This window comes from Crinia signifera, chromosome 12 (assembly GCF_055691185.1).
Source record: "Crinia signifera chromosome 12, ASM5569118v1, whole genome shotgun sequence".
Taxonomy (NCBI): domain Eukaryota; kingdom Metazoa; phylum Chordata; class Amphibia; order Anura; family Myobatrachidae; genus Crinia; species Crinia signifera.
In genome coordinates, this window is record NC_139228.1 from 38,775,373 (window position 1) to 38,802,861 (window position 27,489).

Genomic DNA, 27,489 nt, shown 5'->3' on the forward strand with positions numbered 1-27,489 from the left:
TCTGTTGCACTATTTTAGTACAATCCACATTTTGTGACTTGTCTGTATAAATGAGTTGCATGACTGGGGCAGGGAGGTGCTGTGAGGGCCAGCTTTAGCCCCAGGGGTGGGACACCTGCTGTATGGCTTTGTATATGGCAGGACAGGCAGGCACTCCCAGTATCTCAATATTCCCATCCTAGCACCTTGCACCTCTTTGCCCTCCCTAACGCTTTGCATCTCACTATGCCCTCCCTAGAGCCTTTGAAGTCCCGTCCACATCGCACCGGAGCCTAAGGAAAGCAATCTGTTGGATTGCTTCAGAGCAGGGCAGGCTTGGCTGGGATCGCATGTGCTCCTGCCGCCTGGGACCTTCTCAAAGGAGGACCAGGGGCAACTTCTCTTCAGCTTCTCAAACAACTGAATTGCCCCGAGATTTGATGCATTCTGCAGCATACTACAAACAGGCACCCTCATTGTAAGATAAGGGTACAGAGGTCACTCCAAGAGGGTTATTCTGGTTGACATGCAGCGCTGCAAGGTTCGCAGCACTGCGTGTCATTTTGTGCCCGCCTGCCATTCCCATATGCCGCCGGCCCCCCCGTTCGCAAGGCGAATTCCCTGCACGGCTGTGAATGGATGTTTAGCATAAACATTCATTCACTGCCTATGGGGAAACACCCACATCTTTTGATGGTCATTGACCATTGAATGATGTGGAAGGCACATGCAAAACTAAGACACTGAGGTGTCTTAGTTTTGCGTGCGTTCTCAAGGAGAGCATGGCGGGCTGCTGACATCCGGTGAGGTCAAGTGCCTGCTCCTGGCACCCAGGTCACTGGGTAATTTCCATGGGAACTTCCAGTGTTTTCATGGGAACACCCATGAAACGCTGGGCGTTCCCATTTGTGCGACTACCCGACTCCTCACCATGCCCCGCGCCCGCAGTAATGTGTGCATGTACCTGGCGAACACTCGCCGTAGCCGCACACACCAGGCACATGTGCAAAAGCAAAACATTGATCCTCTGTGCGTGCGGAGCACAGCATGAACCAGAATAAGGTCCCACATCTCAACTGGGATAGTTTGGTTTCTTTCCAGAGTTATGTGGGAATGTTGTTTTATAGGTGTACTATGGGTTGGGTAGATTCTGTTGATATGAGAATGTTGACATGGTTGTAATGATGATATGCTGAGCCCTAAGGGGTAGACTTACCTAAGATTCTAAAACAGACAAGTGCTAGTGTTACTCATAGCAACCAATGAGATTGTGCCTATCATGTTGTAGAATGCAACAGAGAAACAATAGTTCCAGTAGCATCTGATTGTTTGCAACACCAGCACTTGTCGGTTTTCGAAGCTTTAGTAAACCTACCGCTAATACATAAAAATTCTAGGGAAAAATTTGGAATTGGAAAAATAGTTTTTATATTATGGAGTTAACAAGAAGCTTTGCATTTATAAAAAATATTTTAAGAAAAACCCACAAAATAACCCCAAAAGTGAGCTGTCAAATATCATATATTGCCCACCCAGCAACAGAGGGCTGAGAAACACTGGCATAGTTCTGAAAGTTCTAAAGCCATTACTTGCTAGAGCCAGGTGGAGGCGAAGGACACAAATAGTCAGCAGTGGTGGCAGAATTTGAAAAAAAAAAAAAAGGTTTAAAACACTGGCTGGCCCTCTTGGCTGAGAGCCAATCAGAGGCCTCACATTCAGGCAGCTACTGATTGGCTCTCTCTCAGCCAATCAGAGGGCCGCCCAGTGTTTTAAACTTCTTCAATAGATATTTTTTTCAATAGATATTATGTGCAGCACATATCTATCTATGCGATACTCGACCAGTGGGCTCGCAAATCGCGTTGCATGGTACACAAAATGTGCATACAATCATTCGATTTATCAAACAAATGTGATTGAAATGGAATGCAATATCTCAGAAGTGTATGGGCTACATAAGATTTTTGACAGGGTCCCACATCACAGACTGCTAAATAAACTGAAACGCGTGGGTTTTGTTTCTAAGACGATTGAATGGATATGAAATAGTAGTAAATGGAGTTCAATTTAAGGCAGGAAAGGTTACAAGTGGTGTACCCCTTGGATCTGTACTTGGACCAGTGCTCTTTAATATCTTTGTAAGGGACACTCCAAATTATATAAAAAGGCAAAGCATGCCTTTATGTAGGTTACACAAATGTATGCAACAAGGTAGACAAAAAAGGTGGGGTGAAACAAATGATTGAGGATCTAACTAAACAAGAAGAATTGGCAATTAAATGGCAACTACTGTTTAAATCAAAAACCCAAAGGCTAAATATAGCATAAACAGCACTATAATGGAAACTACCAAGGAGGAGAGGGATCTAGAGGTTACCTTTTTAAATAACTTAAAGGCAGGAAAGCAATGCAACAAAGCAATGAGGAAGGCAACCAGATGCTTGGTTGTATAAGAAGAGGAATCGGAAGCTGAAACAAAGAGTAATGTCCCTGTATAGGTCATCAGTACGTCCTCATCTACAATACTGTGAAGGCCATATCTTCAGAAGGATATAAATATATTAGAGACTATTATAAAAAGTAATGATGAGCATAAATATAGAAAAGAATAAGTAAGGTAAGTATGGCACCTGTAAGAAAAAGAAAGGGTTAATAAAATGCTTATAACTCTCGCTGAGAAGTGGTAAGTCCGTGGATTGACAAATTAGATCTGAACACAAGGACATGTACTGAAACTGAAGGGAGGTAAAATCAGAGGAAATTTAAGGAACTATTGTGTCATAGAGAGGGTAGTGGATAAGTGGAATCCCCTCCCATAAGAGGGGGTAGAGGCTAAGCCAGTAGAGCAATTTAAACATGCTTGGGATAAATATATTGATATCCTTTGAAAGACCTACTAGGATCAAGTAGCAATGCAGTTACCAAAAGATAATAAACGGGCAGACTTGACGGGCCAAGTGGTTCTTAGATGCCGTAAATTTTGTTGGAGTACCGCAAGGCTCAGTCTTCGGACCTCTGCTTTTCCCAATCTATACCTCATCTCTTGGTAAATTAATCAGCTCCTTTGGATTACAGTATCATCTGTACGCAGATAATACTCAAATCTACCTATCCTCTCATCCTCTCCAGATTTGTCACCTTTTGTATTGGTCAGTGTCACTGAAAGCCTTTCTACTGTTTCATCTTACAAGCATGTAACCTCCTAGGATATCCATAGCATGTAACAACCTGGGAATGAGCATATAACCCCCTAGCATGGAGCAAAAAAACCCTGGCAACGATCATATAACTCCTGGCAATGAGCATGTAACTCCTGGCAATGAGCATGTAACTCCTGGCAATGAGCATGTAACTCCTGGCAATGAGCATGTAACTCCTGGCAACGAGCATTTAACTCCTGGCAACGAGCATTTAGGTAAGCAGCACTTATGTGGCATAATATATAACAGGTATTACAATGTGTGGTATAATACGCAATAGGCATTACGGTGTGTGATATCATGTGTAATGGACATTGCGATGGGTGGTATAAAGTGTAATAGGCACTGTGGACGAAATTTACTAAGATGGGAGTTCTATTTCACATGTGATGTTGCTATGGGAAACCAATCAAAATCTAGGTCTAATTTATTTTACAACGCCTAGAAGATAATACATCGTATTTGATTGTTTGTCCATAGCAACATCTCATTTGAAATAGAACTCCCACCTTAGTAAATTTCCCACAGTGTGTCCAAGGGGCACTACCTGGCGCAGTACGTCTAAAGGGCTTTACCTGGCCCCGTGTGCCTAGCTGGTGCAATGTGTATAAGTGGTGTAATGTGAGTAGTGTGTGTTGGGTAACATGTGGTGTAATTTAGATTGGTACTAATTTGTGGACACTGCCCTTTCCCAGGAAGTCACACCCTTAATTTTAAGCGCATGCCTTTGGCACACCCTGTCCCTTTTCTTTATTTGTGTGTGTGGGCAGAGGGGGCACTAATTCCTTTTTCGCACAGTTCACGAAAATGTCTAGTTACAGCAATACTGCTACTGGGCACATTATGTGTATAAGAGGTGCTGCTACAACGGGCATTATACACCCTTTCTTTATTGTGTGCCTTCAGCATGCGCCTCTATCTATGTAAAGTATGGGAGGGTACAAATTAATAGTTTGCAGGAGGGCACCAAACACCCTAGCACCGGCCCTGACCACAAACAATAACTCTCCCCTAGTCTCCAAACCTTTCATGAAAACTCCCCTCTTCAGGCAGCTTATTTATTTATTAGCAGTTTCTTATATAGCGCACACAGATTCCACAGCGCTTTACAGAGATTATTTGACCATTCACATCAGTTCCTGCTCCAGTGGAGCTTACAATCTATATTCCCTACCACATGTACAACCACACACAGACATTCTAGGGTTAATTTTTATGGGAGCCAATTAACCTACCAGTATATTTTTGGATTGTGGGAGGAAACCGGAGTACCTGGAGGAAATCCACGCAAATACGGGGAGAAACCACAACTCTACACAGTTAGGGCCATGGTGGGTATTGAACCCATGACCTCAGTGCTGTGAGACAGTAATGATAACCATTACACCATCCGTACTGCCCAGAACCGCTCACTCAACCATCATGAAGGTGCCCACACACTAGAACGATTTTTTGGCCGATTGACCAATTTCCGATAAAATCGGCCGATATATCGTCCAATGTTTACCGACAATTGGTAGAAAATTGGCCGATTTCGGTCCGATGCGCGCTCCCGTGGATCTTTAGCTGAATCTTCTGATCTTACGTGCTGCATGAAAGATCAGAAGATTTAACAAAAGATCCATAGGAACGCACATGGGATCTTAAGAAAAAGCTTTGGTAAAGATGTGCGCTTGCCTGAAATCTTTTGTCCAGGACAGACAAAAGATTTGAAGTCTAATTTATGCGCACATCTTATGATCGCAGATCTTTCTAGGTGCCCACACACTAGAAAGATCTGCGATCATAAAGGTACATACACACTGTACAATTTTTTTGGACCAATTTCATTGAAAGACATTTCCCTTGAACCCAGTGTCCTGGACAAAAAATGTTGACGAAAGATATTGACGACAGATGAAAGACGAAAGATCTAGCTACATTTTATAGGCTCTTTTTGAAAGATATCCAAATTGAGCTGCATGCACAGTTGACAAAAACCTTAATGAACAACTGGCGGGTATTCACATCATCATTCGTCTTTCATCGCAAACGCACTGAAAGATAGTTTTTTACCAATTTCGTTCAGAATGGCTGGAATGAACGATATTGGTCAAAAAAGTTGGTCAATAAAATTATTCAGTGTGTATGCGCCTTAAGATGTGTGCATAAATTAGCCTTGAAATATTTTGTCTGTCCTGGACAAAAGATTTCAGGCAAGCACACATCTTTACCAAAGATTTTTCTTAAGATCCCAAGTGCGTTCCTATGGATCTTTTGTTAAATCTTCCAATCTTTCATGCAGCATGCTTCACTTATTTTTCCTTCTCACCCTGGTTCATCATTGTCGTGATGTGATACCAAGCAGCACAACTAGAACCCTTGCAATCCAGTGGAAAAAAAAAAAAAAACCTCTCCAATATATAGCACCTATCCTCATGTACAGTAGAAGGCAAGAGAGATTTTGTTGGTCGCACAAGACACAATTGGGTGGACCCCCTAGAGTGAGTTGTTGTATTTCAGTATACTGATTAACTTTTATGGGGGTGTGCTACCATTGGACATATGGGTTTAGCAGAATCGAAAAAAGAGAAAAGAGATGTCCTTTGTAGGTGCACCGGAAAAGGAGAATAAAACTTAACCTTTATTATTTATTTATCTAAGAACTGCGAGATAAAAGTTTAAACATGTAACAACAAACAAAGGTGGGGTTCACACAATTTTAAAACCAAGGTGGCTGGGCAAATATACACTGTCCCATCCAGAGGCTTTCCAATCCATTCAGGAATCTATAAAACAGTACCTGGACTCTAATACCACCGAAGACACATCTGTTTTCAACCACTGGTGCTCCCTTAAAGCAGTTATACGTGGGACAGCCATTCAAACGGCTTCTAGACTCAAAAGAGCCCATAAACGCGACTTTGAGTCGGCTGAAAAAGAAGCAGCTAAATTAGAGGAGGCACATAAAGCAGACCCCCCTTAACAAAAACATCTACAGACTCTTGCTATCTGCGAGGGAGAAGGTAAACACCTTTTCTCTCCAGGAGGTGCAACATAACCTGTCTCGTCTGAATCAGAGATACTATGTCTTCGGTAATAAAGCAGGTCGGCTGCTTGCCTGCAAACTGAGAGGTAGGCGGGCTAAAGCCCGGATACACTATATATATACACCTCTTCGGGCTCCAAGGTCTCTGATCCAGACGACATAGCCAATGCATTTGCAGAATATTATCGCCAGCTATATAACTTGCACTCTGATTCTGGTACCCCCCAACCCCTAGAGGCTGACATCATGTCCTTCCTGGATAAATTAAAATTACCCAGATTAGACTCGGAGACCTGCCTGGCCTTGGACTCCCCGTGGTCCCTCTCGGAACTCGAAAACGCAATCAATGACCTTCCCCGCGATAAAGCCCCTGGACCGGATGGGTATCCGACCAATTTTTATAAAAGTTATAAAACAGATTTGGTCCCCACACTGTTGAAGGTTTTTAACGAGGCATCTAACTCCAGTGGGTTTCCAAAAGAAATGTTGGAAGCACAGATAGTTGCGATTCCGAAGCCTGGGAAGCCCCCCTCCTCAGTCCAAAACTACCGCCCAATAGCGTTGCTGAATACAGATGTCAAACTATATGCCAAACTGGTAGCAAACCGTCTTTGCCCCCTCCTCCCTTCCCTTATTGCGGCGGACCAAGTTGGTTTTGTCCCTGGCAGGCAGGCCCCAGATAATACTCGTAGAGTCTTCAACGTAATTGAGCATTGTGATTCTCGTAGGTCTCCGCTGTTAGTGCTTTCGTTAGATGCAGAGAAAGCATTTGACAGACTGCACTGGGGGTACCTAAAGTCTGTACTAAAGTCCTTTGGCTTCCAGGGTAGATTCTTAGACTCTATTTTGGCCCTCTACTCTGCCCCATCTGCAAAGGTCTTTGCCAATGGTAGTCTCTCCTCGGGGTTTGATATTGCTAACGGTACCAGACAGGGGTGCCCCTTGTCGCCCCTTATTTTTGCACTGGCAATCGAGCCTCTGGCTGAGACTATCAGAGTTGATGAAGCCGTGGAGGGACCTGTTATCGGGGGCATCGCCCATAAAATAAGCCTGTTTGCAGACGATATCCTCCTGTGTCTGTTAAACCCCGAGACCTCCCTCCCCAGACTCCATACCATCCTAGACGAATATACAAATATATCGTACTATAAATTGAATACCTCTAAAACGGAAGTCCTCCCACTTAATGTCCCCCCGGCAACTTTAGCCTTACTTAAAGATAAGTACAAATATGCGTGGCAGTCACGCTCCATTCGGTATTTAGGAGTACACTTAGCCAGAGACGCTGACTTGGTTGAGTGTAATTTTGTGTCCCTGCTCGGCTCATTTGAGAAGTTAATTAAAGAGTGGCTTCTCCACGAGATCTCATGGCTGGGGCGTATAGCTGCTGCCAAGATGGTGTTGCTCCCTAAACTGATGTATCTCTTTCACGCCATCCCACGTTCTATACCCAAATCCCTCAGTCACAGAGCCACTCAGGTGTTTTCACGGTATATTTGGAAGGGTGCTAAGCCCTGCATTGCTAAGCACATTTTAGTTTTGCCGAAACACTCTGGAGGGGTAGCTTATCCCGACATTGACAGCTACCACTCTGCATGTATCCTTAGTCAGGCACGGGATTGGTTTTCCGTTACATCCCCCAAACCCTGGGTCCTTATAGAAAGATCATTTGCAGGAAAATACAACCTTACTGACCTTCTGTTACTCCCCAAGCAAGCTGTCCCTTCTTGGGAGGGCCCTGGTGTTGCAATTAGGACTACTCTGCAAGCCTGGCATGCTGTTATCTCAGCAGACCCTGACGTGTCCCTACCGGCCCCCAGTCTCCCCATTAAAACTCTTGCCAATCTCATCCCCGATCTCCGATTAGACCCTTGGATGGAGAAAGGCATTATTTGTTTGAAAGATATTTTAGGTACAGATTCCCTACTTCCCTTTTCCCAACTACAGTCTCATTTTGATATCCCTAAAGGCGATTTTTTCAAATATCTACAAATACGCCACTGGCTATCCGCCTATAGGGCTAAACCATCTACTGTCCTATGCCTACCTGCTGTTATGCATTTTAGATTGACCTCACCTAACCACAGAGGTGGTATCTCTCGGTGGTACCAACATATTGTCCTGTTGGGTAAGAAGGGTAAATTAGCATCTCAATCTAAATGGGAAAGAGATTTATCTAGAGTGCTTCAGGATACGGAGTGGGATTCTATCTCGCTATCCTGCTTTAAGGTATCAAAATGCCTCCAACACTGTGAAATGTTCTATAAGCTATGCCATAGAGCCTACTTTACCCCACAGCGGCTGCACCTTATCTGGCCCTCGACATCCTGTCTCTGCTGGAGAAACTGTGGATGCAACGGGACAATTCTACATATATTCGGGGATTGTCCAGCTCTGCGGCCGCTGTGGATCGAAGTATTCTCCCTCATAAACGACGTTCTCAGGATGTCTGTTCCCTTCGACCCTGTAGTGGCTCTGTTCCACCACACCCAAGTTCCTCTCCTAAGCTGCGACAGATACATCATGGGACATATTCTGATCTCCACCAAGGCTGCCATTGGACAACTGTGGAAATCCCAGTCTATACCCAGTATACAAACCATTATTAATAACACTCACAAGCATTTTATATTCGAGACGGCTGGATGTAGATACTCCTCCACCCCCTCCTCAATCCATATAAAATGGTACAAATGGAGTGAATACCGAGAGAGACATGGCCAATCTACCATGTGTAGCGACCATGTTGATGTATTGGCTTTACAGTCGCCTGAGCCTGGCGATTCCTCTTGATTACTTTTGTTGATTGTAGGAAGTGTGAGTCATTTGTTTGTGTCCCCCTGTCCTTGTTATACCCTTCTGTGTCCGTGTTGTCTTGTCCCGTTTTGTAATGTTTTCTTTTTCACCTTCTATATACAGGTTTCGAGTTTTGAAGGGACACACGTATAGTTACCATTCTGTAATTTTCCGTATTTCGCTGTTTCATTCCTATATGTGTTTACCATATAAGCTACTACTGTTGTATGTATATTCATACTTCTATATGTTTTGTAATCAATAAAAAAAAAAAAAACCAAGGTGGCGGGCAGATGTTGCAGGAGCTTTATTCAAATGATGATGTGTTTCAAGAACAGTGTGTTTCCTGGCCTGTACAGAAAAAAAGAGTTTGTTCTGACAGGTCAGGGTACTTTTGTGAGAGCGGGTTACAAAGACCTCTTTAATATTGGGCTCTCATTGACGCTTGCTCATATAATAAATGAGTGGGGTTAGTACACCTATAACCTGGGGGTGACGTGGAATAAGGATCAGCACACACTGCAATAATTGGACAGTGTGTGTGTGACAGTTCACTGTTAACTCCAATGAGGGAGGATCCTTTGAACACCGTAACCCCCTTAGGATTAGCGTGCTGGGCCGGTGCAGCTCGCCCACAACCGTCAGGTATGGGTTGCCTTGGGTACAGGGGTACACTATCAAGCGTGAAAACGCTCTGTAGTTTGATAGTGTGGACTCCCAGTGGCAGAAATTGTATCGCTGCACCGCCTAAGTATCTGGTGGCGCAAGTCCAGTGGAGCCGCCTCCAATTGGACTGACACACTCAAACGTGAGCGCCTTGAAAAAGGCTATAGCGTCAGTTCACTGTCTAAGTACAGAATCAAAATGCATCAATATGAAAAATAATAAAGACTGCAGACATCTGCCCACGCACCGCTAGCCGGCACGCGCTTCACAGATACAGCTTCCTCAGCGGCCATCTTGGCGTACAAATTAAATAATGTCCCTTGAAACCATTTGCTACTGAGCAAAAATAGACCCAAATCATGCTAAGGACACTTGAACTGTGGCTTTGCCATATATAAAAGTCTGTTTACGAGGGAGATTACCTCAGTCTTAGCTGAGCACTAGCAGAATAACTGGGAAGTTTAGTAGTTAAACCTGCACTCTGAGAGATTGCACAGGACACAGAAAAGGCTGGGTCCTGGAAGAGAAAAGGCCACATCTGTTTATGATTTAGTAATATCTTGTGGGAACTAACAGCTTCCAGACTGTACTGGAGAGTTATCCAGAAAAAAAAGGGATAAACTAATGGGGAACTTACTCCAGAAAAGAATCTAGTATTGGTTTCAATGGATCCTTACACATTTTATTATAAGCATGCAAGACCGACTGATAGCAAATGTATTTATTACCAGTTATTTATATAGTGCACATATATTCTGCAGTATTTTACAGAGGGTATTTGACAGTCGCCCTGCCCCAATCTATATTCCCTACCACATGTACATGCACACAGACATTCTAGGGTTATGTTTGTTGGGAGCCAATTAACCTACCAGTATATTTGGAATGTGGGAGGAAACCGGAGTACCCGGAGTAAACCCACACAAGCATGGGGAGAATATATACATTTTGCACCGTTAGGCCCATGGTGGGAATCGAACCCATGACCTCAGTGCTGTGATACAGTAATGCTAACCATTACACCATCAGTGCTGCCCGTATAAGCACATATAATAATGTGAAAATGTGAATAATTGCTTTTTAAGCGGTCATAGTAAAGGGAATTTCAGAAGGCAAATGCGCTTACTTGTCCCTTGATACATTCAGAGGTGAACATCCATATTCAGTCTGGAACATCCCCCCAGAAAATCACTCTCTGACCAGTGACCACTACTGTGAGACTAGACTAATCTGCGGAGCGTGCACTGTGGCCAGCGAGAAATTTCACTTCAAAGACCCACCTTCTGACGTTGATTAAACATTGTAACAGTTTCGGTCTTATCACTGTATGGATTTATTTTGTTTTTACAGTGTTCTTTTTTTAAAATGAAGAATTTGTAATAAAAATAATAATAAAAAAAAAAAACACCCTCTTCATTCCCTTAAATACCCCCATAGTCAGGAATGGCAGAGCATACCATTATCTGTCATGCTCAGAAAAAGGCAATTTTAATAACGCGGCCATGGCTACTATACCGGTGCGCTGGCGATCAATTCCACCGACCGTGTGGGATTGGTGTACGCCCCTGGACTTTTATATGGGTATGGATGACATTTTTTACTCAACCCAAGAGCAATGTGGGCTCTCCCAGACCGTGTCCATTTACACTGGGTAAATTGTATTGTATATAGGCAAGTAGTATAGTATATAGGTAAATAGTACAGTATATAGGGTTATGAGGGAAATATAAAAACAGCATCATACCTTCAGGTTTTTAATCCGTGCTATTTTATCATCGACATTTACTATGATTCTTGCACCTTCTGCATTCTCTCTGAAAGAAAGAGTAAACACTTGAAAAGCCTGAATGGGATTTGTGCAGACATAGCATACAACAGACATAGCATACACAGCAGTAACCAGAGATCCTTCGCCATCACAACACAAGAAAATCAACTTTCTAACTGGAGCCTACTCATACTTGCTTACACTCCCATTTTTTGTGGGAGACACCCAATTTATTGGGTAGTTCCCTGCTCCCCCAGAAGAGTAGGCACCCATCTGACATTCTTATCAATTCTTAGAGAAGCTGGCAGAATGCGGAGATAATTACAATGCCTCCATATGCTCTGTGAGGGGGTGGGGCTAAAGGATGCAATTATATGCTAATCGTGTTATTTCAGCCCCACCCCTGTGCAGATTTAGGCTTTGCAGTAAATCTTGATAGTGTTTCCCTCTAGGGTGGGGCCTAGTTAGGTTCCACCCTTCATCACCGCCCACTTGCTTCTCCTTTCCAGGCATCTCCTGGAGAGAATATAGTGGAAGTATGAGCTTATTGCATCTTTCTGCAAACAATCCAAATTCACACAGCTTTAAAATGTAGCCATCACCAAGTCACAGCCCTCAGGCATTTCTCATTGGCAGATCCAGTACAGACGGAGTCTCCAAAATCCAAAATGCTTGGGACCAATATTTTTATAATTTTGTGCATTGAACAAAGTGTGTGTACACTGATCAGAAAGCAAATGTGGCACGCTCTCAGTTTTGAAAAAAAAAAAAAGTATTCAATTTTTTTTCTGTATTCTGTAATAATTAGCCTATATTTCATGAAAACGTAGCATATTGATTCTCTTTTTTACAAATCTCTCCAGATGGGAAACAGAGTATGGGCGGGATTCACTAATAACCTCCGCTGTACATCGCCGGCATTCGCATTGTTAATAATCGCATATGCATTAACATATGCGATTATTAACGCCAAAGCGAAGGCTGGCGATGTGCAGCGGGTTCCCCCCTCCCTCCCTGCTCCCTTACCCGGCTGTGTAACGGCTCCTTTCCTCCTCCCTGCACTCGGAAGCTGTGCAGGTAGGAGGAGATCACTGGTCCGGGCAGCACAGCAGGAGGCTGCACAGACACAGGTGAGGGCGGTGCGGCGCTGATCGGCGGGGGGCGCGCGGGGCATGTGAAGGGAAGCCCATAGGCTTCCATGGGGTTACGCCATCTAGAACTGGCATAACCCCCCGCAGTGAAGCCCCGGTGGTGGGGCTTTGCTGCATATGAAAATGCGGTAAAAACCCCGAAAACTGGGTTTTTACGGCATTTTCAGCTTGCTGAATCTCGCCCAATGTCTGTCAGCTACAGACTGCAAAGACTCACATGTAATACTTTGTGATATGCAAGTACCAGAGCCCCTTTAAATCTACTGGCTGAATCACAGAGATTGTGCTGTTGACAAGTAGGCTATAACATAGGCCATACACTCACAGCATATCATGTGATGGGAGAATGTAACAGTGAGAACATAGCACATAAGCGCATTTTTAATCCATTCTCCTCACTATATCATGCCATGTGACTGTGGTCGCTAAAAGACGCTGTAATATCTGCAGAATGTCATGCATTAGTACTTACACAATAAATTACAATTAGAAATAAGGGGCAATGAAAAGATAGGAAGAAATTAAATGCGACATTCGCCTAACTTCATAAAGTGATAAACACTGGGTTTTTTTTAATCACCAATTTTCGCGTATTTTCAGGGTGAATTAGATTTACCCTATTCAACCTCCAGCAAGGGCAAAAACCACATAGATTGTTGAATTTACCGGCGATCCACACATTTTGCCGAATACGTGGTCATTGTCACCCGATTTTCAGTCCATTTTCGACCATGCCAATTCGACAACAAAAAATCTGTTGGTGGTACTTGAGGACTAAGATTGGAAACCACAGACCTAGTGTGTACACACGCGCATCAATAAAGATCCGCTCTCTCGTTCTGCATGCTTAGACGAGGGAGACCCTCATTAACTGACGGCCATGCTCCCCCACCACCCCCTGCACTTACCGGTGCCGTATCCCACATATCAAAACAGATGATGTGGAATCTCTCTATTTTATAGGATGCAATAGAGACAAGATACAGAATCTGTTTGGTTGCTATGTACAACATCTCCTCTTTTCATTTTTAGAAGCTATAATAAAGTTCCCCCCTAATCTCTGTGACTTCAGTGGCCCTTTTGTGGGTATATAGACGTGCACTTCCATAACGTGAGAATCGCCCCTGTAAACGTGGCCACAATACAAATCTTAAGAAATAATAATGTGCTACAAAACAAACCCTGTATTTTGACTTTAATGGGGGGGAAAAAAAACAATTTCCTATTATTATGAATTAGGAATTAGGCCAGGAGCCCAATATAAAACTTTAACATCACAGATTAAAGATGTCTGAGCCAAAACACTGGGGCCTTCCTGTCTTTGTATATAGCTCCCTACATTCACAGCTTTATAGTATTATAGGCAACATTCTTATCGCTGATCTTAGTCTACAAAAGTGAAAGTCTTAAGGGATGTACACACGGACCGATTTTTTCTAGTGAGCGACTTTGACCAAGCGATTTTGTCTATTTGTGATTTTGACTATACTAGAATTAACATACTGGGTTGACATTTAATTGAAGACTGCCTAGTGAATATCGCCCTCAGCAGTGAACACCAGCGATTTTGACTAAGTTAAAATCAATTAGAAAAAAAAAAAAAACGCTCTGTGTGTACATCCCTTTACAGATGTAAGTCCTGGATAACAAAATATCCACTAAAATTGCCAGCATCGCTCACATTTGTTATATAAATTCAAATAAAAAAATTGTGTAAAAATAGATATTTCCTATATAAAAGGTAAACATTACAGGTCATTATGACGAACATAAATGTTTGCTTGGGCAATTTTCACACCTAATTTGACAAAAACACTTGGTACTTAAAGGGTTAATGCAGCCGATAAACACTGAACTCCTGCATACATCAGAATTGGCTGGGGGGAAGCCTTGTAAAGGGCCCCATCCACTAGTGCGATTTAGGCGCTTTTCATCCGAGACATCGGGCTGATGAATCGAATGAAAAGGGCCCAAATCGCATGTGTTTAACTTCCAATTCCGATCCGCGGCCCTGTGCGCATCGGATAGGACCCAGAGATCGTCACTGCTGCACGATTAATCCATCAATTCCCGCAGCCAGGAAAAAGATTGCAAACAATACATTGAATGCAAAAGGACCACATCTGATGCATCATATGTGAACCTGACGCCTGGGAGCTGCCGGGTGAGATATCGCATGTGAGGTACGGCATGCCATGCCTGGCCTAGTGTATGGGAGCCTTAAGTAATAGAATGAACAACAGGATTTTTATGGATAGCGAATGGAGCTATACCCAGTCTTTTCCTTCACTTCACAAATGGGTCATATCCTTACAATGCAATTTCAAAAGCAGTTTCTTAATTCACATAGTACTACACTGGATAACTATAAGCAGCTGATGAAACTTGCAGAGGAATTCCTGGGACTCACTTACTATCCCCAATGTATTTGGCAGAGATATAATAGTCTCAGTGTTGACTTTGGACTCCAAGCTAACCTGCTTCAAAAAGATTGAACTTTCCCTTACATCTTTTATTAGTGAAAAAACGATGCACTTTTCTACTGCCGGGCAGTTTCTTATATAGTGCAGCATATTCCGCTGCGCTTTACAATAGGAGACAGTGATACAACAAACATGGTATTTACAGACAGTCAAAGCTATGAGGGCCCTGCTCGCAAGCCCTATCTATAGGGAAATACTCATTGATACACAAGGATAGATATTCTTTATTGCATTAATTCCACCAGAATGCAAAGGATCCTGGTGTGCTGTAAGATACGGTGACCCAGCAGTTTGGCCATGGGTCAGGAGGATGGAAAATGAGAAAAAGAAGAGAGTGGATATGTGTGGACTGTGTAGTGGGGATGTGATCAGATAGGAATGGTATATGAAGGTTAAGTGGCTGGTTCTGGAATTTGTTAAGCTTGCCTGAAGAGGTGAGTTTTCAGGGAACGCTTATAGGTTTGGAGACTGGAGGAAAGTCTTATTGTGCATGGGAGAGCATTCCACAGAGTGGAATTAGAATGTAAGCGAGATCGTTCTAATTTCTCTACATAGTGCATAATTGACAACATGTTGGTGAAATTACCAGATATTAATCTGATATGTAATCACAGGCATATCTATAATGGGTGCACCCAGAATGCTATGCCTGCAGTGGGTTCCCTCCCCATCTTTGCCAGCAGCACAGTCTTGGATGATATACAGTATTGGAAAGATGGCGCAGGTGATAGTAAAGGCTTTGGCATGGGGAAGTTTAGATCTTCTGTGTTTTCAACATTTTCCAATAATATCACATTGTAGATGGCGCTGCTGGCAAAGTTTAATGCAATGTAATCAAAGCAAAGTGTCTTATTTCCCATACCATCATTTTAAGGCTTTAAATACCAAGAAGACATTCCAAACCTTCTAAAAAGAAAACGTGGGAGTATTCAGCCCCATACACACTACCCGACCACGGCCAATACAGTTAGCCGTACCGTCCGCAGGTGGCTGATATTGCCAGTACAGTACCCCCACCAGGATCCACTGACCATGCAGGTCTTTTGACTATATTGCCAAATTGACCTGCATGTTCAGTGGATATCACTCATCATTAACAACGTGCAGAAGCGTGCATCGTTAATGATATTGAGCTAGCGACACTAGACGATATTGTAAACCATATCGCTCAGAAGCCCCTTTCTGAGCGATATAAAAATAATGCCTAGTGTGTATGGGGCTTTACCCATAGCAATCATAATCTAGTCATCTAACAAGTACAGGGCAGAACAGGGCTGGGCAATTGCGGCCCTCCAGATGTTGATGAACTACATATCCCAGGATGCTTTGCATTAGTTTTGCTATGTGGCCATGCTGAAACTGATGCAAGGCATGCTGGGATGTGTAGTTCATCAACATCTGGAGGGCCGCAATTGCCCAGCCCTGGGGTAGAAGGTGAAAGAATCTGATTAATTGTCATATACTCCCACTCCCCTTCTCCATACTGTACCCAGCCCCCTTCTCTTTTTAAAGGAATTGTGCGTGTGTGTTACTGTACTGTTGGTAAACAGTGAGATACATTTTCTGATGGAAATATTTAAAGCCTGGAACTCCCCTTGGAAATTAGCAGAACTTGTCACCAAGGCGTCAATTCTAATCTTTCTTCGGCATTACAGAAATGTTGGAGAGCTTCCACCTTGTTTTATGAACTCAAAAATAAATTTGTTTAAATGTCCCCTATAGGGAGCTTTCTGCCAGGGTGGCGGGATATAAATAAATGTAGTGCTGGCAATACAGTGAATGGTTGTGTGTGCAGTCAAACAACTATATACCAATTCAGGCAAAGAGCTAAAAATAATTAGGATAAAATTAAAATAAATCTGAATGGCGTGCATCCCTTTAAATGTAATGGGTGTTTGTGCCGTATGCCGGAGGGCTGGAGAATTGTACTTCCAGGTGGGGTGTCTCCGGGTCAATGCAGCAAACCTTCAGGGGTATATTCAAGTATTTTTGCAAGCGGTCACAGCTCGCAGGTCAGTATTCAACATATTCACCTCGCTGAGTTCTTGTAGCAACATGGAAACGACACGTGCGGTCACCAAAACAGCAAAGATTGTGGCTAAATGCAGCGGGCTCCATGCATTAGACGCGAGCCTTGCTGTGGGGGAACCGAGGGTTCCCCCAGAACATTGGATACGGTGAGCGGCTGGCGAAGGTAATAAACAGCAAGGGTCACTTATTTTTGGGGAGAATATACAAACTCCGCACAGTTAGGACCATGGTGGGAATCAAACCCATGACCTCAGTTCTGTGAGGCAGTAATGCTATCCAGTACCAGCACATATAATAATGTGAATAATTGCTTTTTAAGCTGTTACAGTAAAGATGATTTCAGAAAGCAAATGCGCTTACTTGTCCCTTGATACATTTATCGATGCTGCCCTAAAGAACATGAAACATGCCTTCGCTCACTGCTTTTGGACAGGCAGCTTGGCATGCACACTGCATACCATGTGCAGTGCAGTCACTGGATAATCGCTCGGGCTGCGACTTCGGAACCTTGCAAGCATGTCAGCTTCTGCCTTACATTTGTTTGTAAAATAACAGCTGACTTCATTGGTTGGTACTTTTATCTATATTCAAGCTTAGCTTAATAGTGGACGCAGTGTGCTGATCTGGAATAGCACAACACATCAATGCCAAGGACATGAATTCCCATCTGAAACAGCACCAAGGTGAAATATACATTTTGGACATGTTGGAGCCGATGCAGTTGCCCACAATTTGGCCGTAAATGCTGGAGCAATGCACAGCACAGGTGTATGTATCTCTGTGAGCAGACCGGTCCTATTCATAAGCCTGTTTAATACTGTAACTTGCGCCCACTAGCACCAGCCCTATCCAACTGCATTTTGCATCGTCCCTCACACTGGGTTCTGCAGTTTGCTTGGTGTAAAAAATGCAACTGCATCAGTTATCCATCAGCCTATGTTCAATTGTGAGCGAAATTGCCTAATATAGTTAGAAAAGAGGGAAGAAAACTTGAAATTACACTTTCATGAAAAAAAAAAATAAGATTTGTAAAACAATAAAAAGCTTGGCGAGTCTTCAGCAGTCAGTGACAGTGAGGGTAAATCGGGACCGAGACTGTTATTTCTCCTGGAACGCATCCAGAGAAACATCTGCTCACACAGCTTCAAAACACTGGTATTTCCGGAGAAGTAACGGTCACAGAGATTCGGCTCAGCTGCACGGAGTCTCAGTGACTGCAGCACATACAGTATGAAGAAACATTGGTGATTTGCAACTCAGCATGTCCTATTGTGGATTTCACTTTTTCTGTATGCACATGCTGCAAATGCCCTATATTACATGCAATACAGAACTATCAAAAAGGTACCACAGCAGTGGCGTCAAACTCATGGCCCTCCAGCTGTTCCGGAACTACACGTCCCAGCATGCCCTGCCATAGTTTTAGCAATCCATTACATGAAATCTGTGGCAGGGCATGCTGGGATGTGTAGTTTCACAACAGCTGTTGTTACTGTAGTATAGTGCAGGGGCAAACGCAGGATTTTCAGAAGGGGGTTTCCAGAGGGGCGGAGCAAAGCACGGAGATGGACACTTAGGTGACCCAGTATATGCCGGGTCAGTTAAAGTATTATAGATAGACCAAATGTATATAAATAATAAAAAAATATATATGTATACACACACACACACACACACACATTATATATATATATATATATATATATATATATATATATATATATATATATATATATATATATATATACACACACACACACACACACACACACACACACACATACATACATACATATATATACACACACACACACACACACACATATATACATACATACATACATACATACAGGGGCGTCAACAGCAGTGTAGACCACCGGGCATAACAATGTATTGGGGCAGCTACCGATCCTCCAGCGGTAGGGGTGGGGGAAGCTTTGCTGTCCCGTAGGGGGTATGGGGTAGGGGGTATTATATCAACCGCTCAGCATGTAGGGCCTGGATCAGTAATTTCCACTAATTACCCCTTGACTGCACATGCTGGGAGATGGGGTGGGAGAAGGGGGCATTGGGCTGAATGAAGGGGCCCTCGTGCATAACTTCCAGGGTGGTAGAGGATGTTTTATATGCAGAGGAGGGGTGTATAGTGGAGTGGGCTTATTATTCATAATTTTCTGGTGGGAGGACAGCTTGCTTGACTGCAGATATCTCCAGTTCCCGTAAATAGATCTCTTAGATTTTGGAATTAAAATCTAGAGAATCCCACCTACCAAATGGTATTGGGGACTAGGGGATCAGAGTTCAGGAGGCAGAGCAATCTACCAACGAGTATATAAAACTACATACCAGGTGTGTGGAGCTGGAGCAGTAACCAGCTGCTGGAAGGCTGATATCTCTGGTTCTGGAAACAGTAGAGACAAGCTACTAGTGTCCATCAAAGGGAGAGAGTCCCAGCTTTTGGAATATACCCTCAGAAAAACTCTAAGCCAGACAGAACCTGAAATATCTGACTGGGAAGAGCAATTAACAGGCTTGGATGGGGACCACTGCTTTGAAGTCAGATATCTCCGGTTCCCATGGGCCGATTTTTAAAATTCTTAGACTCCTGGGGGGGTCTCTGGGTACTCAGAAACCCCCCTGCGTGCGCTACTGCAGTGGTGTCAAACGCACAGCACTAGTAAAAGGTTCTACAGTACAAGCTTTTCTGAAATATGAGCATGTACAGTTTGTGTTAATGTAACAATTTAAAGGCGTTTTATTACTTTCTAGCTTAATGACGCACTTGACTTAAATGCTTTTCCTTTTGAATATCAAACGGTTGTCTCGCTGTTTGGGCGATAACATCACTTCCCTTCTTGTGGTGTTCTCTGTGTGTAGCGCTATAGAACGAATACTAATAAGGTTATTATTAACCTTTCATGTGCTTTTTTTTTGTTTTAAATTATATAATAGAGTAAATTACTTGTTCATCGGTGGTAGAACTTTGCGCCTTCAGTGTAGAAACATAAGATTATTATTTTTTTTTTTTAAATATTACCCAATCCCTGTAACTGAGGCGAATGTTTGTCTAACAATACAGCTATATGGAACTGGCATCAGAGAACTGTACAGAAGAGTAATAGATGGTATTGGTCTCTCACGGAGTGTAATACTAATACTGTGTATTAACCAGCAAATTGGGCCGCAATGGGGACCCAGCAACAGTATTCCCTGGCTTTGCTGTGTCCTCCCCGGGTATAAGTGCAATGTGCATGCTCAGGCGGATGTATAGCTGTTTATTAGCAACAGAGATGAGGACGTCGCTGGACCTTGTAAGAGAGGTAAGTCTTAGTAAATGCCAGCAGCATCTTCATTAGAACAATGATGTTCTCTATACATAGCTATACTGTACCTATTCTATGTTTCTATTGTCAGTCCCTGCGATGTAGTCATCCTAAAAAGGTGATGCTGATCTCAGTACAGTTCCTAATCAGACTTACTACTGTATACTGTGTGTGCGGGGAAACTATCATGATAATATAGATCTCTGACAAATACAACCCCTGCGCTTAACACCTGGACCCCAACCAAAACGCTAAGGGGTAAATTGACCCAGGTTGTAAGAAGGTCACCCTCTGCATAATAAAGTGACCTGGATTTAATGTAAAAGCACTGGGTCAGCCTGGGATTGTGATCCTGGGTCCGACCTGGCTTTGCAATGTGAAAGGGGTATCACTGACAAAGGGGGAACTGGGGAATGCATGCAGTCGAGTATAGCCTAGAGTGTGTGTGCGTGGTGCGCAATCAACAGCAGCTGGCACGGGGTTGTCAGACCCCAAGTAAAAGGTTTAATAAAGAAGAGAATGTGCCAGCGCTGGCTAGACCAATAATTGGTTTAGACGGTTCTCAAAAAAGTATAACAATTTTAATAAAACACAAATTAAAACACAATAATAAAATCTCAGGTGAAAAGTGGATCATTGGACTAAGAGTCCAAATATATTAGTGTGCATCACCGGGATACTTTAAACTTGGTGGTAGATCATAAATTGCTGATAAGGTTTTTATATTACCATCCTGAATGGTCTGGTCGATATTTGGATATGTCCAGACAATAGACGTAATGGTCCTGGGCAGTGTTCCCTCTAAGCTGTGCGCACGTGCGCGCGCACACAACTCGACGAGCGTGCGCACAGACATTACAACAGAGCGCACAAAGCAGCAGTGGTCCCTTTTTGCAGTTCTGGACTCAATTAATGTGTGTTTCACCCATTAACTACATTGTGTGCTGTGTTTTGAATGTTTAAATGTTTAATATCATTTTGAAGTAAAGTTAACACAAATGCTGAACTTCATTTTCCAGTTATATATAAGTGACACACAAATTTTTTAATTTACTTCCAAAGTTGCACAGCCAAAATCTTTTGCCGCACACAGCCTTCGTAAAATTAGAGGGAACATTGGTCCTGGGGTGCCCTATATTTTCATATACTATGTTGCAGCCCCAGGTTAGTTGCAGCAGCATCCAAGAAATGGATGCCAGAACCACCAGACGGTCCCACATAGCTCAGAGAGGAGACGTGTGGCCACTTAGTGGTGCGGTGAGAAGGTGAATCAATCCAGCAGGAAGGGGGTGAGGACCTGTGTGGAGTAAGCAGTTTGGTGCCCAGGAGGAGGAGGGGTCAGTAGTGGGGCTGCAGATGATGTGAGTGAGGAAGAGGCAGATAATCATCACAGCTGCTTTATATATACTGTGCACCGGGGCAAAGGGAGGGGTCCTGTGCACACTAAACCCCCCCAACTCATGCCCAGAACCCTCCACCTAGCTGGTATAATCAGGGTTTATAACTAGTGTGCCACATTTCGTAAAGCACCAGCTGGAGTGTAAGGGAGGCTGGGCGCTTTAATATAAGGTTGTTGCATCAACGACAGAAGGGAGTGAAGCAATGAGATAAAATAAACCTTGTTTAATAAAGATACTGCGGTACAAGTTGTTAATGATGGCACAAATAGTATACTATAGGTTATGCGATGATAAAAGTCAATAATACAATTCTTGAATATTGAAGAATATGAAGATGCTTGGCAGTTGGAAGGAATATTGGAGGATTGGTTGAAGAGTTGAAGAATTGGCTGAAGGATTGGATGATTGGTTGAATGATTGGATGCTTGAATGAGGATTGAATGAGGATTGGATGATTGTATGAAGATTGGATGGTTGAAGAATAATGGGATGATTGGATGAGGATTGAATGAAGAATAAATGATGAAGTCTATTGTCCTTGCTGGATTAGATCATAGCTGCAATCAGGAGTGACCGTGGGTGATAACCGTCGGGAATGAGGATAAAGATAATACCCCTTTGGGGGGCTAACCTTGTCCAGTCCGTATTGGCGGCAGCAGGTTCCGTTGTGCACAGGGAGAGCAGTGAGACGATCAGCAGGAGTAGAACACTTCACCGGAGGCACAGGATTTGTAGTGAGTACTACAGAGCCAGGAGAGATCAATGATGCTTAGGCATAGACATCATTGTACTGACTGCTGGTTTTGCCCGGCCAGTCAGTACTTAAGGAGTGAGCTGTGCGGCTATTGGATAGCCGTTTGACAGGGAGAGGCGGAGCCGCACAGTACAGGCTGAGGAATCCAAAAAGATGGAGGCTGCCAGCGGAGGCGACAGAATCCAGCCGGCAGTGAGCGTGCGCAGCTGCGCAGTTGCCGGCGTTTCAGTCAGAGGCCTAACCAGGCACAGACACACATGGCGGTTCATGTCTCACACCACTCATGCCTTGCATGGCACTGGAGCACACAGCACCACTGTCACCACGCGCTGACAGTGCGGGAACATGTACTCCACCAAGGCAAGGAACAAGAGCGGAGGTGAGCGCCAGGGTGGGAGACACGCTGATGGAGGACCTAGGGCTGGGCACAGCACAGGGAACTTGGGTGACAGCCATGGTGGTCATGACATAGTGGTTCATAAACAGCCTAAATAACAATAAGCTGCAAACTAAATAATAATTTAGATGTGCAACGCGTTTAATGCCAGACAAGTACACCACAAAATATTCCTCAGAGATGCCGTTCCTCTCCATTCGTGCTTACAGAACAGGATGGCAGATTATGCAAAGAGCAGACCTGTGCACTAGTCAATGGGTGGAGGTAGGTAAAGTAAATGCATTTCTCAGTGCGCATGAGGGGCACCACTGTGTTCTGGGTGGCAGTGTGACATTTGACAGACTGAGATTAAAAGGAGACAATGGGGTGATTTAATGCTCAGCGCTGTGAATAAGGCTGGGAGAGAGCGTGCATGGCTATTCTTATCAGTGAGCTGCTGTTGGAGAACACCGGTACTCACAGGTGTTTAGTCGCAAGTACCGGCATTTTCTGACTTAAGTGCCTCCCACAACGCTATACGCTCTGCACTAAGGCACAAAACAGCATTGCCACCCTAGTTTTGGCAGATTTCCGAGGAGGGGTGTGAGCAGAAATCCCCTAGTCGGAGTTAGCAAGGCGCTGATTACAATAGCTCCAGGAGCTCTCTGCTGGCGCTATTCACAGCACTTAGAGTTGAATCGACCCCAATATGACAATGGGGACATAGTTTGGGGGTTCCTTGCCATGCTCCCATTTCCACTCTGCTGAGCACTTAAGCTCTGATCAGTGATCTACTCCTACAAATCTTGTTCTTCTATGGGCAACGCCATTGCCTATGAGGTTCGTAGTTACGTTTTCCACAGTATGAGGCATACCGGCACTTTGTAGCACATACAGTTGTGTGGGGACTGCAGTGATGGAGGCCTCAGCAGATATCGGAGATATCTGTAACGAACCACTTTAGTGAATGCGGTAGACCCGAAGTTCTCCACCACATCTCAATTGACACTCGGCACCTTTGACGATTTAGTCACTATCTCTAAGAAGTGTTTTTACACTATAAAGAAGTAAGCACTAAAACAGTCATTGACGACAAGTCTAAAGGTCTATACACACTGGGCGACTATGCCCAGTGTGTATGGAAAGCGAAGCGATGAGGAGAATCATCCCCCTGCCCGGCGTAGACAGAGGGGGGGAAGGACGGCATTGCATAGCGCAGCGCTATGCAAAGCCATCCTGAAAGCTGCTCATCTGCTGATATAACCAGCAGATGAACGGCTTTCCCGGCGATGTTGCGAGAGCGTGAAGCAGCGCTCATCACCGGACCATACACACTGGGCGGCTTTAAGCTGAAAGACGCTCAAACCTCCTGTTTTGAGCGATTTTCAGCTCAAAGTCGCCCAGTGTGTATGGGCCTTAAATTACAAAATAAAATACAATATAGTAAGTGCAACAGTGATGTTATTACTTTTTACCATTTAGTCAGATTGCAGAATGCGAAGCACGCTGGTTTCCCAGCAGGTACCTAGGTTGTTTATGTAAAGCTACACACCCACTGTTGGCATAGCAACGTACAACACACACCCTTGTACATAGCGCACACACAGGGTTAAAGCAACAGCGTCCAGTGATCAGGAGTAAATCTGCTTCATAATTAGTTTGTTGCATTGAGAAAACCATACTCAGAGCCCCATTGTACAATTTGATGTGACCAGGTTTTATTTTTTTGTACTTTAATATGGAAATTGATATGGAACACTGCCCGCCGCCTAAATCCCTGCGGAAGCGCCCACACAGAGCTAAAATCATTTGATGGTTATCTTCCCTCTATCGCTTTTTTTCTCTTCTATTCTGGACTTACATTTATACTGGCCTGTCTTCTGCGACTTGAGGGTGGACGCTGACATCATCCAACCGCCCCAAGCAGACATGGACACGCCTGCGTCCGCCAGTTTTTGCCCAGTATTTCTATGGGTGTGCCCACCGAACGCCCTCTGCCTGTCACTAAATTTGCAAGCACCCCCATATGAACAGGTTTGAATCGGCCCCTTAAAGAGGTACAATTGTACTTTTTATCCTCACAGTTTCCCAGGCAATATAATTGTAGGGATGCCAATCCCGGGGCATTTTTTCAATCCCGGGATTCGGTATTGAAAAATGCTCAATCCCAGGATTCCGGGATTGGCATCCCTAATAATAAAAAATGCCCTGGCCGCCCACTATCTATTTACAGTGGGAGCCTGGTGCAGCCGGGAGCCAGGTATGCTGTGTGGGCGGGCGGGAGGGCTGCTGGCTGGGTTGCCGGCGGGCTCATACGGCTGGGTGGCCGGGAGCCGGGAAGGTTCGGTGGGCGGGCTGTGTGGTTGTGCCCTGCGCAGCGTGACCTGACATCGTCACGCTGCGCAGTACAGCACTGCCGGCCATGCGAGAAGCCGGGCAATGTCTGACCGAGTGCTCAGACGCTGCCCAAGTCTAATCCCGATATCCCGGGATTGGAAACTCCAATCCCGGGATTGAAATCCTGCCGTTTTGGGGGCCAAATCCCAGGATCCCGCCAATCCCGATCCCGGGATTGGTCCCCCTATATAATAGTGTACATTTAATACAAAGACTTTTGATATAAAATGAAGAAGAAAATATTTAAACATGTTGCAATGAAATGGAAAAGCTACAACACAGACACCTAACATAAAGCCAAATATACTCACCCCGAGAAGTTGCGCCATCTGTCTGGCAACATAAATATGTTCCCATTTTACAAGAAGAGAAAAAGGTTCCTACAGAGCGCACCGTTAAGCCCCACCCCTTTTCTCTTACTGTCGAATTAGAATCTATTATGTGTGAGGGGTGCGATATGACAGCCAGGGATTCCGACAGTGAGTATACCAACATCGTAATTCCGACCACCATTACTCCGACAGGGGGGAGAGCGCAAAGAAGCCCCTTTAAGACTTGGGACATCACAAGGGAGAATAGCCCCTGTCAGCCGGGATCCCAACTGTCGGCATTTCAACAGTCAGGATTCTAATGTCCGTATACTGACTGTCGGGATCCAGACTATCCAGCAGTCCCCCGTCCCCCGTCCCCCTGGAAGCTGATAGCCTCTTGTGTATTCTACTTCACATGTGATGTTGCTATTGGCAACTAATCAGATCCTGTCTACTATCTTCTAGAGCAGGGCTGGGCAATTGCGGCCCTCCAGAGGTTTGATGAACTACACATACCAGCATGCCTTGCATCAGATTCAGCATGGCCACATAGCAAAACTAATGCAAAGCATCCTGGGATGTGTAGTTCATCAACATCTGGAGGGCCGCAATTGCCCAGCCCTGTTCTAGAGGGTGCTAAATAAATAAGAAGTAGCTTCTGATTGGTTGCCCATAGCAACATCACATAGTGTTCCTGCTAGGCTGTTCTGTCCTCTTTTTAAAAGGGCAAAATGCGCCCTGCCCCTCTGGCAGCGCCCCGCTAAAACAGCCTGCCTCCTACTCTTATGGTGATACCGGGGAAGCCCGGTGCCTTGTGTCAGAAAGACACAAGGCACCCCCTCTCCCCCCCCCCCTCCTCCATCTGCCCCCCTCCATACCAGCAGGGGCAGATGTATTAAGCCTTAACAAGAGATAAATGCAAGGGTGATAAGGAGAGATAAACGTCCAGCCAATCACCTGCTAACTGCCATGTTACAGGCTGTGTTTGAAAAAAGTCAGTAAGGAGCTGGTTGGCTGGACGTTTATCTCTCCTTATCACCCTTGCATTTATCTCTTGTTAAGGCTTTATACATCTGCCCCAAATTGCCCTAGTGGATGGGGGAGTTATCAACTTTTCTCGAGAATGAATTTATCTGATAAGTGACAGAGGAGACAACTCCTGCTGCAGTTGTGATTCGAGCTGCATCCTAGGACAGTGGTTTCCAAACCTGGTACTCAAGTAGCCCCAACAGTGCACATTTTCCAGGTCTCCACACAGAATCACACGTGACATAATTAGCTCCACCTGTGTATCTTTCAAAATGTGTCTGAATAATGAGTGCACCTGCTGGGTGACCTGGAAAACATGCACTGTTGGGGGTACTTAAGGACCAGGGTTCAGAACCACTGTCCTAGGACACTCACTGTCAGGCGGCTGGCAGCAGGGTATGCACACGCTCAAAGTACCAATAATTGGTACTTTGCAGCGCAGGGCTTATCTCCAATCAGAACAGCCGCCTTACTGAAGAGCTGCAAGACGAAAATCTGTTATGTGCACCCTCTTGGCTTAGTAACTGAATAGCTCAGTACAGAGCTGCAGCCTTGCAAAGTCATGATGATAATTGCATCTGCACCAATGTATGCACATGATCTACCATATAGTAACGCATTCCAGCAAGCAGCTATTACTTGAAGATGTCTGAGTTGAGGACCACACCCTCTCTAAGACCTGCTTATAATGAGCAGTTTTACAGAGCAACTAAAGCCAGCATCACATCACATATACGGTTTGTGATCATTTGGTCTACAGCATGATGGCCGACAGTCATTAGGTCGACACCATTAGG

General features: G+C 44.3%; 1 protein-coding gene across 2 annotated transcripts in view; it reads right to left on the minus strand.

The window, feature by feature from the left end:
* Window positions 1-27,489, minus strand: part of STARD9 (StAR related lipid transfer domain containing 9) — a 151,962-nt gene that overhangs the window by 118,621 nt on the left and 5,852 nt on the right. For both annotated transcript variants that reach the window (XM_083167246.1, XM_083167245.1), the window contains exon 2: window positions 11,414-11,483. In XM_083167246.1, the coding sequence (XP_083023372.1) occupies window positions 11,414-11,483 (70 nt within the window). The remainder of the gene's footprint in view (window positions 1-11,413; window positions 11,484-27,489) is intronic.